A 15,189-nucleotide genomic window follows, 5' to 3' on the forward strand; every position below is an offset into this window, starting at 1 on the left:
TGAAAATTTCGGTTCAGAGATCTAATAAGTATCTAACAAGAGAGAGTATCATATAATCTCCAATTATAGTAATCTTGTCTTGCACAACATTACGCGCGTTTGACAAATTTGAATAAATGTAAAATATTTACATTTGCACATTACACGCGTCTGATAAGTGTCACTGAATAAATGTAAAATTTTTATGCGAGTACGTGCACTCGATTCATCGAGTTCGTATCATCATCATATTAAAATTCCATTAAAGCGTTTCTCGCGAAAATATCGATAATCAGGATTCCGTATCGACTGGAATAAAATTTACGTATTGCCATGCTATTAACGGAAAGCGTAACCCGCGGTATTAACAAATAATCTGCATAATCGGACAATTTGAAATATCAATGAAGGCATGTAGACCGTTGAATGGACATCATTTACGTTGGTTTTTCTATTTACAAAACGATATTTACACGCTTGTGGACATTATTCGCGTGATAAAAGAAGCATGCAAGTAAAGCATTCCTCTTGAAATGAGCAGATTACTTGTCGATATTTTGCTACGTAAGCGCACTTTCGCAAACGTGACTTTTCATTTCACATCTTGATTCTTTAATTGACAACCAGTATCGTAACATGCGTTTGCAAGCAAATCGCAAGATGTTCTGATAAACTTATTCAAATAACGTCAAAATATTCGTCACGCATCTTGCGTCATGAGATACAAGCTTTTCGCTCTTAACTTTTTCTGTCCCAATAATGTCATCATTGGTATCTCGCTTATTTTTACTTTCATGATTTTAAATAAGAATTTGCCAATAAATCAAATACCATATTATACATATATGTGCTTCTAATTATAAAATATTTTATTTAATTGAATACATTTGGGACAGAGAATGAGAGAGAGAGAGAAAGACAAGAAAAAAATAACAGAGAAGCAAATCTTACTTGTACGTCAAAGTGCGTGGTGGTGTCTTGCGGCTGCGGTGGACCTTGTTGCTGCTGTTGTTGGGAGGGTGGTGGACCCTGCGGCGGCGGTGGAGCTTGCGCTCCAAAAAGTTGCGCCGCCGCGTGCGAGTGCGGGTGTTGCAGATGATGAGTCGGCGGTGCCTGATGATGTTGAAGATGATGAGGCGGTGCCGGCGCAAATGCTGCCATAAAATGTTCCTCGCTGCCGACAACGTCAACTCCGGGTTTCAAAAGTACGACGCCGCCGCCACCGGCACTCACCAGCGTAGCAGCAGCATTTTTCTGAAATTCTTCTTCGCCTGGTGAGGGCTGACGGCTGCCGGGTGTACGACTGCAACAAGGATTAAAGTTGAATTAAATCGAGAAACATAGATATTTATATGAGAGAAACCGAGTCATTGTTCTTCCCTACGATTTCGTGAAAACATGCAGCTGGAAGCGAGCCTATGGTAAGATTGACACGCGAGTAAGCGTAAGAACGGTAATCTCATTTTCTATATAAAGAAACTGACGTGATTTTCTAAGCGGCTGGAAACGGCGGATAAATGTCAGGGACCTCTTTGTGAATGACGTATGTGCACGGCATGTGCTCTTGGCGGCAAACAAATCGATTCTAAAGTTTCAAGTTTGTAGCAACGTTTCTTAGACGTTACATTGACTATTTAACTTGATGCAATACGCATTTTATGATTTTCTTTGACCAAACTCTGTTTCATGACACGACATTTAATCCTATTGTTAAAATTCTTTCATAAATAAAATCAGCTTCTACGTTAAAAACAGAAAACATGATCTAATTTTTGCCATGTGCCATGTGTCGGGAATCTTCCGAGATATATCGCATAAGAATGCTAAATCCATCATGCGGGATTTCATGTATATGCAATTGGCTGGCTGCGTGTCGTGTAACGGTGCACTTTGCATAATAACGTAACAGAACGCAAATCTGCAAGTTAGACGATCCGCGTTACTCATCTCGTGAGAAAAGAAAGCATAATGCTTATGAATGCGGTTGTCGGCAATAAGTTAATACCATTATCATAACAATGCAGGGACCCATTTTTACCGCTTGTACCACTTTTACGTTGCCGCAAAGCAGTAAAATGCGGGTGCGATAATTGTCCCATGAAACTATTTTAAATTTCTATAACCGAAATCTTCTAAGATGAAAATTCTTGCGGAAAAAGATCGGAAAAGCAACAATTAAAAATTTGACGCAATTACCGCTTTTCAATAACACAGTTATATGTACCAATATCACGAACAGAATCATTATAAATCCAATAAAGATCACAGTACAATAAAGATTAAATTACGACGATTGCAAAGTTATTTCATGAAGTGTTCACGGGGAAAAAAAACGAATTACGCGGATAATGTGTTCGTCAAACCGTGCGTGGACACGAACCATGCCGGTGGACAATGTCGGTAACGTCGCTGTCGAATATGTTTTCTATCGTGCGCTAACGGATGGCGCAACAATGCTGAAAAGCCGTGCGGCCGGCTGCCGCGAAAGGAAACGCGAGAGAGAACGTGATGTCATCGGCCGCGTGTAGAGTATGCCCTTGACAGTTATCGCTATTACGCTATTTCGCCATGCTTACTTGCGGTGGATGCAATGTAACATAAGAAAACATTTATCAGATAGGGGGAGAATGAACCACCGAGAAATTATTTTCACGAGCCGTTCGAACGCTTGCATATAGCACTATCTCTGCGATTTCTCTTGTCATTTTTTTTTTAAATCACATCGACGTATTTTACAAGATACAGGCAAGTCGCTTCCCGTGAATAAAAGTTACTAAAACAAGAGATTAAAGAAAAGATGAAAAATTGATTTCCATTCAATTCGCAAGAATTAATTTTAACAAATTTTCATCTCAAGATTGTACGATATAGATACCGAATATGTTTGACGTGAATACTGCACCTGAGGTCAATGAATAATGAAAGGAAAGTGCGATATAAGTGTCCTGAGCAAAATAAAAAGTAGAGTTCAAACTTACTTAAATCCTTTGTCATCATCCAACCCATTTTGAGAGGCTAATCCGTTACCCTGTGGTCCAGTGTCGTCCTTTGTGCTGTCAAAGGGACTTGCCGAACCTTTGTCTTTTTCTTTCTTGTCTGCATCAGTGTTCTGCATACAAAAAGAATAAAAGCAAAGTAATGGCATGATACATGTAGAAAAATAACAAAAGTTTATCGTGTCTTTATCATGTCATTACTCACCAATCTCAAGTTAACCATACGAGGTTCCAAATCTTTCGGTGTAGTAGGACTCGTTCCAAGAACATATTCGACCATTTTGACTCCCAACCCGCCGGTTTCGCTGTAAAAAAATACATTGATAATTTTGTAACAGTGGTATTGAATTTCCTAATCGACTTTTCGTTGAAAAAGATTTTACGAGTGTAAATTCTTCTTTTATAAATTTATATTAGCCATTGATAATCGTTGATCAATGACGAAGCTTCTCTTGTATCATGTCTCGATAAAATCAATTTGAAAATTGAGAAAGATATAGTTTAGGTACTAGCTTGTGTTAAAGCCTTTATTTCCAGCTTCTTATAATCTGAAAGGAGCTATTAACATCATAACATCATCGAGACAAACGCCGTCTGTTATGTCTTATTTTGAAGCTTAGAATGTACGATATGATGAAAGATAGGTGTGCGTAATACGCGAGAAACTATGTAAACAAAGCAACATGTAGGATACACGAACCTGCCTCTCGGACTGAGCACCGTTCCGACTTCTGATGCTTGATGGTGATAGCCCGTGCCGACTCCCACACGTCTACTTGTACCCATCGAGATTGGCTGTGACACTGCGTGATCTGCAAAAGACAGATGTGCGTAACGTTATTTACGTACAATTACGTGGATTACACGTGTGTGACATAATGTCATAACTCTTCGAGATGAAAGATTTGCGCGATTCAGATTACCTTAAACCACTTCGTATCATTTGACCTATATAGAATACCTCAAATTTTGTGAATCGTTATTCTAATAAAATATGAAATTTCAGATCTTTCATTTCAATTGAATTGTAAAGGGAAGCTACTACGGATGTGATGGATCTTTCATCTAATTCAATCTGGGGAATTTCATGAGTGACAATTGTGTATTCTCGTGGATTTCGGGACATCGTACAAACGATTATAAGAGCATATGTATGCGTGTTCAATACTCTCGACACAACCGCGTCAACACAAAGAGGGATCAATAGATACAAATGTATATAACAAGCTCCTCCCTAACGGAATTCGCGTCGTGATGAAAGAATCCTCCCGTACCATTTGTTCACGATGTCGCAGGATTCTCATTTGAGTTTTATCTTATGTGTTTCTATCTCCTCATTCATTATGCCGTTGTATGAAAAGATACCAGACAAAAGAACATTAATGGAAGAGTTTATTTCATTAATGAGCCTCATAGATATGTATTTAAAAGAAGCTTTCCGCTACTTTTTGCAATAATCCTTGCATAATAATTCTCGTTTAAAGAACATAATCTGGACATGATCTTTATTAGAAGTCTAGACTTTAAGACGCCTCGAGAACGGGCTTTTCTGATGTCCATCCGTGTCAAAGTATCCAAACTCCTGGTTAGAAGGCTCTATCTACGGAGCAAGAAACAAGGGTGGAAGTTGTCCGACGAACGAGCCGTCGACAGCTGCTTGAGCATTATCGAACGCGATTTGCTCGTATATACAAGTCTTTCTTCCGCCCTTTCACTCGATTCCATATGACGCCAATGCGATGCGTAATGTTCCAAATGGACAGTCAGTCGGGGGTTGTTTGGTCTTGATCAGTTGACTGGTTGGTCGGTCGGTTGGTCATTTGGTCGTTTGGTCATTTGATCGGTCGGTTGGTTGACTGTTCGGTCGGTCGTCGGGGTGCTCGTCGACGGGGTGGATCAGTAGATACGACCCTGAACGTTGGGACGTTGCTCCCACCGCCGTCGCTGATGCCGGGCGTCTGTCGCCATGGCAACAGCCGCGTTGCACCCATCGTGGTATGACGCACACACGGTCGCCACCGCCACCGCCACCAAAGTCGGTACATGCCGTTCTCGCGAGCAATCAGGTGTTTCGCGAACACCCCGTACGTATCCCTGAATGTACGGCCTGAAGCTCGACTGTTCTGATGGGGTTCTCTTGGTACCCCGAATATCGTTTGTCACTACTTTCTGAAAAGCTCTTACAATTTTTTTTATTATACTAGTTATATACGTCTGATGTATCATATCTAGACATGTGTCATGATTTAGAATCGTGTCTAATGGTATGACATTTACAAATCCATTGATTATCTTAAAGCCTCTAAACTAAGGTCTAAGGTCAAATAAATGCCATCAGCAAAGAACTGAAAGAAAACTAATATTCGGCAAGCATATTCCGAGTTATTTTTATTCGATATTGGTCGACATTGTCACTTGATCGGTTGCATCCACTGTGAAAAAGCTTTGCGTTGTCCCCCCCTGGACCAACCGAAGGTGGCGGTGGCGGCGAGCGGGTCGCGTATGTGTGTCTACACGTTGTCCTTTTAACGCTGTATCAATCAATAAGCGTCCGCGACGTAAAATACGCGGTGCCATTTCTCGTATCCCCGCGTCATGTTTCCTATACGGCTACAACGCCTTTCGCAAACAGAGGCACCGCGGTCTGCGATCGTTTAATGCTAAATAGGCTTTTCTCGGAATGTATATTTATCAGACTCTCCCGTAAACAAGATTAAATTTGTTTTACGCGATTTTATACTCTTATCAGCACAACAATCCTTCATCGGTTCATTGACCGCCAATTTTTTGAGCTATTTTTGAAATACTCGAGACAAATTTCACTGTACTTCCAAGAGTCGCTCAAAATTAACATCGTGGTACGATCGCGTCGGTAGTAAATTAACAATGCATCGTCCTGCACAATCGGAACTGTGTACAAGGGTGTATCTAATATCCGAATGCTGTTGGATTAGCGCAAGCGTTTCGAATCGGCTTGTTTGCGACCCTTAATGTTTACCCAGTGGTTTTGGATCACCGCTTCGCTTGACCGTGCTCGAGTTTCACAAGCACACCCCCGTTGCTCCCGCCCTTCCGCTCGCGATCGAAATTTCGCTGATGGACAATGAAGATCGCGAGATCTTACCTGACGTGCTCCATGTGGAATCTCGCCACATGGTAGTCTGGTGGTCGCCCAGGTGTAGCAGGGTCCCACCGCCTTTGACACCCCCCTCGTCCTTGGAGCCACCCTCGTCCACGCCCCAGAGCTTTTTTGCCGAGGGAGCGATCTGAAACATGAAAAAACGGGTCGTAAGCCTTCGGAGGTCAGTGAACACTCTTTCGAGGCGCGCATGTTGTTAACACGAAACTCCCAGGAGCTCTCACTCTCTCGCTCTCGCACGTGCACACACTGAAGGATAACGAGAAAAATGACCATTCGCCATTAAGGAAATTAAAAGTTGGCGGCGAAAAGTCAACGGTTTCGTGATGTATGATGCGTTACTTGCTCGGATAGTTATTGGCGAAATTCTATGCTGTTAATGAGCGTCGAATGTAATTAATATAATTAATCATTGTCGTCCCACTGACCCACCGTGCACTCACCTACCAATTTAATACCTTTACGTATCTATTCCAACAACAAACCCAAAACTCGAGCTTTACTCATATGGAAAATTACCAGTCGTGTGTGAACAATACTCCAACATGGAGACATTACTCTTCCAAGATAATTCGGGCTCTTACGAGCGTGATGCGATCAATCACGGACACGGATGTCCACGTGTCCATATTCGAGTTCAAAGCGCGGGTAAAGGCGAGTCGTGACCCGGACTCCACGCGCGACGGCACTGATCCCGACCTCGCCTAACTGGAGGTGAATGACGTAACCTCCGTGGGGAGATCAAGGGGGATACAAGGGGAGTGCCCGCGATCGCGTAGGATTCTAGATGCGGGTGCACCGAACGCATGATGCGACAGCGAGTTCAAAGTCACGATGCGTCGTCCCGGATTGTGTCACGCTAGGTCGTGCCGATTACAAGACTCGCAGATTCTTGCAAGATCCGCAGACCAATTCTCGCTCCTCTTCGTGAGCTTTGCAAGGCCCGGACTTTGTGCGTCAAACTTTGGCATTTCAATTAAATTCGTAAAATTATCCCTGCGATATCGCGACGAAAGAATTGATCTCCGTGACGATCGATTAGTCGGTCGAAATTGACGAAATCGATGGACATAGCGAATCCGAACGAGTTTTACGGGCTTAGAAACCGGTTGGACGTCCTAGAGGGAGAAAAATACCGGCCAAACGTAGGAACAGAGCGATTCGTACGAGTGCCAACGAGTTGGAAAGCGAATCTCCTTTTCGGCCTTGTCATTGAGCAATCCTATTATATATGAGCAGGATTTACGGATCTAAGCTAGACTTGGCCGGCCGCACAAGACATCGATTTCACGACTCGGTATGAAAGCAATCGTGAGAAAAAGTTTATCAAACTATTGCAAAAATTTAATTTGTTAGTTGCAGCTATTGATTCTTACTTTTGTGGCAAGAATTAATTTTTACAATCAGAGGGCTCTAAATACATTCATGATTTATACGAAAATTCTGCCTAAACAATGATAATTAATGAATCCAGAGGCGCCAACTGGCTAGGCCGGCGATCGCTGCCTCGCGTGTAAGCGGAAGAACGCGACAACAAAGTGGCAAAACAGGGAACGTGGATCCATCTAAAGGTTCGGTAAGGGTAAGGGTAAGGGTAAGGGTAAAGCTCGGTCAGCCGGGGGCGATACGCCGTGAGTATCGACCGCGTCGCCGGCCGCCGGAGACGCTTTTGTGCGTTAAGCGCGATGAAGAATTAGCGAGAGGGAGAGAGGGAAGCCGAAGAGAGAAAAGCTTGGTCAACGGAAAGAGAGAGTACGAGAAACAGGAAGGGGGAAAAGGCAAAGAGCAAAATGAACGAGGGAGAGGAGCCCGTTTTGCGTAATACACTGAACGGTTCGCGCCTCGTGACACGTGTAAGAAACATCGCGAGTCTCAATGGAACGCGGGGAAAATGCTCGAAATCACAGATAAAAGGAACGCGAAGGATAATGCGAGATCGAGACGCAGCAAGTGAAAGGACTCTGCGTCAGTTGTGAACATTTGAGAAAGGCGAGAGGAGAGGGAACAAAGAGCAAGTGGAGAGAGAGCACGTGCGGACGAACGAGAGGATCACGCTGGCAACGTCAACCCCTCGCGTCACGTTGGCTGCTGTTGTGCAACGAACAGTGCACGAGGGATTGATCGTCCCATTGGAAGTGACCTCGCGAGAACAATCGGTGTGTTAAGCGGAGATGAGTCGCGAGACCGGCTTTGCAAAGAGGGAGAGATAGCAACGTTAATACGGACAACACGACAACGTGTCTCCGATGCGAGCGATCGAAGGGAGCTGATCTGTCGCTCTCACGGCTGGCTACGCGAGTCGCATCGCGGATGTGATATCGATCTCGCACTTTCTCGTCGAGTCGAATGAACCAACACTCTTGCGGTTCTGCGGAGAACCGATCGTGAAACGTCCGTTTTCTAGATTCATTGGTCTTCTTCTTCCTTCTCGCGTCGTAACGTAATCGAATAATCGAGATAGAATGCATTCTCGCGTGTGCACAAACGTACTCGTATTTGCTCTACTCTCAAAGGAACAAGAACGATTCGAAAGAGATTGAGATTGGAATTTTGGACTCGATCTGTCTCTCCAATTTCCAATCACGGTTTTAACCTCGTTGGTCGACCTCGGTCTAGTAAATACTCTCTATACAATGTGATACTTTTGGGGACTTTAAAGACTTTTGCAATAGAAGAAAGCGCTAGATATATCGTTAGAATGCCGCTCCTCTCTCAATTCAGTCAGCCAGTCAACCAGCCAGCCACCAGACGAGGACGATTCGCGTCCGAACCGTCCCACCTAGGTTCGCACTCGTTCCCGGTCCCCCTCTTCAAGTCCGCACTCCCACGTTCTCCACGACGCGATGCGGCATAGCGTGGACGTCGTTAAACTACCACGGGGCCACCGACCTCTCTCTCTCTCTCTCTCTGTCTCTCCCCAGGGCCCTCGGCCACGGGTCACGGCCACTGTCCTCTAGTCTACTCGTAGTGAATCGGTCGCACGCCAGAAGACGAGTCCCGCGCTCTATGGGTCAATACGCACGCACGCATCCAGAGCATCGTCATCGTCGTGCGTGTATATTTCGTAGCGAGGATTACGTATATCGACGCATTTGCACGAGCAACGATTAAAGACGCGCCGTAATTGTTACTTCGTCCGCTTGTTCTTCCAATGTCTTCGGCGACGAAGCACCGTAGGATTAACGAACGGACGAGGAAACTAGGAGTCGGGCGTCTCATCCAAGTTGCAGAAAACTGATACAGTCTTTTACTGTTCTGGAAATAAATGCACGATAAAAATTAACGGGTCTTAATCTGGTCGTCCGAAGAGCGCGAAAGGGGAAAACGCAGACCGCGGTCAGCAGAGAATCCCACATGCATTGAATTCGTGATAATGAGCACGCAACTCGTCCTCTCCCGCCGCCGAACTTCGAGACTTCCAACTCGACACAACCAACTATCGATTCCCGATATTGTTACGCATAAAGTTCAGTGACATGCGTCCACGCCACGACAGACGAACCTTTTCGCACGATCATACGCGAGTACGTCGCATGTGCCATACTTTTGGGGAAATTCGAAATTCGAAATATCGATTAATCCTCGATTGGGAATTCCACTAAAGTGTCACGCACAAATCGAACGATTTGACAGACATTTGTAGTTGGAAAGCTTAATTTGCTTTGTCTTTAAATTTAAAAGCGTTTAAAAACCCATTAATAGCTTCTTTTCGGAAACATTGGAAATGCATTCTTTTGCGAAACGATGTTTGAAAGGATTGTAAATGCGAGCATTAAGAAAATTAGATACATGGAGAAACTTTGTTTAACGTCGCTTCGCATTGCAACTGTTTATCCAAAATGTATGCACTTAATGACTCAGATTCCTGTTGGTTCGCTGCGCCAGATAAAACGAGGAGGAAACGATTATGCGAGGAACTAACGTAATCAGAGGGTAATACTGATCTTGTGTAACTTTTATCAGACGTGAGCCTCTCTCTTCGCGCGCAACGTAACAGCTGACTACGTAACTGTCAGCAGCAGCCGTCTGACGTCGTAATCAACTACTACGTCAGAAAGAAAGTTTGAGTAGCCATTTCTCATTGTTGTTTTCACCTCGTTCCGCAATAGTAAATCGGATTCCTATTTTGATGATTGCGCGAGTTCAACGATGCGAAGAAAGCTGGAGTATTAGATTGTTTCCTACACGAAGAAACAAACAGAAATATATCAATCCATCTTTGGCAGTTGTATGAAAAATCGCCACAAATTTAAGGGACACGAACCTGACGCTCTCAAGCTTACAATTTCATGATCTTTCTCTAAATAGATATTCCTATGTGTTAATAAATGATATTTCTTGCTTTTGCTTTGCTTTCTCTACACGTACGTTTATATGAAAGCATTCTCAGAGGGTCATTCTCAAAGACGTGCCTAAATCACAAATAAATACTATACTCAGGTAAGAGAAATATTTTCGTCGTCCGTGTGAAAGACGTCGTTTCTTATATAAGTGACCTTAGTCACAGATATACGTTTTCAATTTTCTGAAATAGTCCAATAAGGATTTTACGTAACTGTGCACGCACGTGCGTGCGTACGTGCGTGTAAGTAACGATAATTTTAAGTATTTCTATATGTTGCAAGACGCAGCGACTCACGAGTTTGATCGAAAAGCAAAAAAAAGATTAGACAAAACACGAAATATCATACAAACACGTACGCTTGGATTCCTAATGACTGCAGTAACAAAGTGGCACTATCAGATTAGTTAAGTTACAAGGTTAATGGAACGAGAACATGATTAGGTAATGTTCAGAAACAGTTCTGACCAGTCTTGCGTCTTCTCATTGTGATTTTTCCAGCAGATTCTTGTTGCGATATGAACATTGGCAGAAGAGAGAATTGATTCGCGGACACAGATACTAAAAAAATTGATCGGTAAAAGTTAAACGAATTAATACAAGAGATGTTAATTCATAAAATGCTTCAAGCGTTCGTTTAAAAAATAAAAACGCAAGAAGCAAATCCCACATTTTCTATCGCATTATGCTTTCATTGAAAAGTATTTTCTTTACTGAAACATTTTTATATGAAATACTTATTTTTGTGTGCTTTGTTTTTAATCGTATAAAGATCTGAATTTATGGTTAACTATTGTGTGGTAAATTATCGATCATTGCTGCTGTTATTATCAATGTAATTACATGTAATAACCATAATAATCACATGTAATAACCATGATTATTAATAACAGTATTATTAATACAAATTAATACTCGTTAATAATTATTATTTATCATTTACAATCATATAAGTAATTACGACATGCAACTAATTTAGACGCTTCGTAATCGCTTAATTAAAAAGTCAAACTAATTTCGAGCGTAAGCAAATGCTTCGAATGGGAATAAACGTAATGAGTGTTTCGGAAAATAAAGTAATTAATATTTTCGACGACTTTTCAGTACAAAATACAGAGTACTGAAGAATATAAAATAAAACTATAGATTACGCAGTTTCATGTAGAGTTTCATTTCATCAAAAACACTTACGATAAACGTTTGCAACACAAATAACGAAGCACTCGTGAAATTTTCGCCACGTTCGCCATGTTTGTAACACAGAATGTTGAATTGCAATAAACGTAAGAGCGTAAGGATGCAATTGTTTGTATTTCGTTAAAGTTTTGCCCGCGTTTTCTGGATTGTTCCGAGGCAGAATAAAGTTAATTCGCTTCGCTCGTAAACACGTGCAAATTTAAAATTTTCAATTTTAAATTTGCACGTGTTTACGAGCATTGTACTTAAAATGGCTCGTTTAAAATCGGAGAAACATCGTTGAACGTTTAGCAATTCAATGAAATCCCCTCATCGTTCCAACAAACTTAATTTTTCATTAATCAATATCGCGTAAACATATTAACACGCATGTGTAACGTAGATAGCGCGAAGTTACGATTCTCGTGGTCCAAATGAAATCAAAATGAGACAGATCGTTACGGGACGACGCGCCGTGCAGAGAAGGAGGAAGAGAGATTACGACAAAGGATGCGAATAAAAGAACGCACCTACGGACGCGGACAAAGAGCACGTCCATCGTAACATCACGTTCGTTGATCGCGCGAAGAACATAACCTGTACGCTGCCACCAGCAGCGAACATCGAGAACGATCCGCGCGCGTGGTGACGCTGGGCCAAGCGGAGCCGAGTCGAGCCGAGCGGAGCCGAGCCAGAGCTAGGCTAGACCTAGGGACGGGCGACACGACGCCACGGCGCGGAGCGGCCTGGCGCGTTGCGTAGCGGGCGCGGTTTCGAAGCGGCGCGATCGAATCGCGGCACGCACGTACGCGTCGCACATGATACTCGGAACGAGCGAGACAACGAAACGAGCAAAAGTACTACGATACCATGTCTTCCACGGCACCCGTCAGATCCTTCATGTCGCAGTAAAGAAACAGGTCCCCCGGCGGTTTCATCCAGTCGCCTGTGCTCGCGCCCGCTCCCTGGCCGTAACCGATTCCGAAACTCTCCACTGTCTCCAAGGTCGCGGCGGCGGCGACGGCAGCGGCGGTGGCGGCGGCGGCGGCGTCGTCCGCGCGGTGCGTCACCTCCGACAGATTCACCGTTAACCCCGTGGTAGTACAGCAACGACGACACGCGACACGGAAAACTAGCGGGCGGCGGCGACGACGACGACGACGACGACGACGGCGGCGACAATAACACGCGGTGGTGACGTCTGCAGCACTTTTTTCTTCTCTTTCGTCGCCTCACTGCACGCACCGCACCGTGCTGATAGCCGGCGAATCGGTGGCCGGCAATCGATGGGGGTACGACGGTGGCGGCGACGGCGGTGTCAGCAACCCCCGTCGCGGCGCGCTGAACACCGAAGGCGGCGGCGACGGCGGCGGTCGTCGACGACGATGTCGACGGCGTTCGTATCGGCGAAACGCCGAAATTGCACGAATAATGCAGGGACGTTGGCGGGTACTACCACTCCACCCCCACTAGAATTCTCGTCGTCCCGCCGAGTCCTCTCGTTCTCGTCGTTCTCTCGTCCGTTTTTCTCCTTTTTTTCTCGTCCTCGTGCCTGCTCGTGCAGCGGCGGACGACGACGACGACGGATCACCGACTTCCTCGTTTCACTCTATCTTGCCCGACTACCTTCCTCCCTTTCTTCCCTCTCGCGCGACGACCACGCACACGAGAGCAACGTTGTGCCGCCGCCGGCCAAACAATGCAAATCGCAGTGCGAGCGCAAACGCGCGCGCGACACCGGAGAGAGAGGGAACTACGGTGTCACCACACACGCGCGCGCGCGCGCACTATACCGACTGTCGAGCGAAAAAAAAGAGACAGAGACAGCGCGAAAGAAGGAGACGGAAGGAAGAAGGCGAAAAGCGTCCGCCTGCTGTCAAACGCGTCTTGACGCTTCGACTCTTCCGATGACTCCTTCTCGACGCTACCTCTGCACTTTACTCCTCTCCTCCTACTCCACTTTTCTCGCGGCACTTTACACACACACTTACTCACGAATACGGTGCTTATTTACAGAGGGAGCGAGTCGAACCGATTCGATTGTCTCGCGGCAAAGCCAATCTCTCTCTCTCTCTCTCTTTCTCTGGCTTGTCCCGCTCGCCCTTTTTACGTCCGTCCGAACATTCCGCGTCGTCAATCGAAAGGATTCTAATACACGTCTCGACTCGTCCGTTCCGTTCCGTCGTCCTGTCTCTCCCTCTCCTCTCGCGTTGCCGCGCGCCTCGAATTTCGCCAAGCGAACTCTACGCTTCGTCGGACGGAGACTGCGCTCCAAAACCGAAACAAAGAACGACGCTCCCGAGCGTAGCGCCTCTAGGCGGTCACTTCGCCAGTCCGCAGACAGAACGCCACCATGCTAGGAGACGCGCTCTGGTATGTCAATGCCCCGTGCCTTCAAGTGCCTTATTTTGTGCAAGTAGAATCCCGCACAAAGTTTTTGCGATACCGAGTATCGCGAGACTAGCAAATTTTTCTTTCAGAAAAATAAAACAGAGAAGAAGCCATTTGTTACCGTACAATTGAATGAAGGGTTCCATATATGAGAACCAAGATGAATATTGCACCATAACATCCTCTCCATGTCCTGATTAAAATATCAATTACTATGAAAGCTTCTATATTTCTATGTAGCAAAATCCATCAGCAAATCACCTCGAATTGAATGTTCAACTCCGTCGCATTGAAGATGCATAAAGCCCACCCTAAATCACATGGCTTCATAATTTTTGACTGCATTATGCAACAACATTCTTTGTTGCAAATTTATATTTCATAGCGGAATCTAATGCCGGCACGACAAATAAAATATGAGATACCCGATATAGAGAATAAAGATTTATTCATAGGTCAAGTTGGTAATTCTTTTTCCTTGCCATTATTGAGTGCATTAGAAGAAAATAAGCATATTTATATCAGAAACCAGTTATTCGTTATCGATCACGTGCAAAATTCTGATGCAAAATTCTTGCATTAAAAAAATATTATTTTTATAGTAAATTATTGTAATTACTAGGAAAATTACCACAAATTTGACGAAATTGATAGTTATTCCAGTCATTAACTTTTCGATTTAACGGTAACGATTGGATCTTACTATTAGCGTCATTAACATTAGCAATCGATTAACACGTTTATCAGGCATACTTGCCGTACAAATACTCATAAATTATTACTATAAATTGTGAAACATATCATCAACCAGCACTTCCCAAGTGAAAATCATGATTATATCAATTAGTGAGTCATTCGTGATAAAAGTACTTGAACGTAAAAGCGAGAAGTAAAACAAAAGAAATAAGTGCATATTTCTATTCTTTCATGTATACTTCTATTCTATCATGTATATTTTCATTGATTAAAGATAGTCTCAAAACACACGCAACGAAGGTTGTTAGAAGCAGCAAACTTCATCCGCACTTTGCCAAACGGTCGACTTTTGACCCTGACACAATTTCAGCGAAGAACGAGTTCACATATTGGCCGAGTCCACAGTACAAGGCCCATTGTCAAAGAGAGTTGCGCGAATGTAAAATTATCGAATCTATTTTTTTTCAGTT

The 15,189-nt window shown here is 44.0% G+C and overlaps 1 protein-coding gene across 7 annotated transcripts in view; it reads right to left on the reverse strand.

The window, feature by feature from the left end:
• The window catches only part of LOC105287670 (pumilio homolog 2), a 58,555-nt gene that overhangs the window by 40,105 nt on the left and 3,261 nt on the right, over nt 1-15,189 (reverse strand). For all 7 annotated transcript variants that reach the window (XM_026969833.1, XM_026969832.1, XM_026969831.1 and 4 more), the window contains exons 5-9: nt 6,100-6,241; nt 3,676-3,787; nt 3,181-3,280; nt 2,958-3,088; nt 931-1,282 (exon numbers count right to left, since the gene is read on the reverse strand). In XM_026969833.1, the coding sequence (XP_026825634.1) occupies nt 931-1,282; nt 2,958-3,088; nt 3,181-3,280; nt 3,676-3,787; nt 6,100-6,241 (837 nt within the window). The remainder of the gene's footprint in view (nt 1-930; nt 1,283-2,957; nt 3,089-3,180; nt 3,281-3,675; nt 3,788-6,099; nt 6,242-15,189) is intronic.

This window comes from Ooceraea biroi, chromosome 5 (assembly GCF_003672135.1).
Source record: "Ooceraea biroi isolate clonal line C1 chromosome 5, Obir_v5.4, whole genome shotgun sequence".
NCBI classification, from domain to species: domain Eukaryota; kingdom Metazoa; phylum Arthropoda; class Insecta; order Hymenoptera; family Formicidae; genus Ooceraea; species Ooceraea biroi.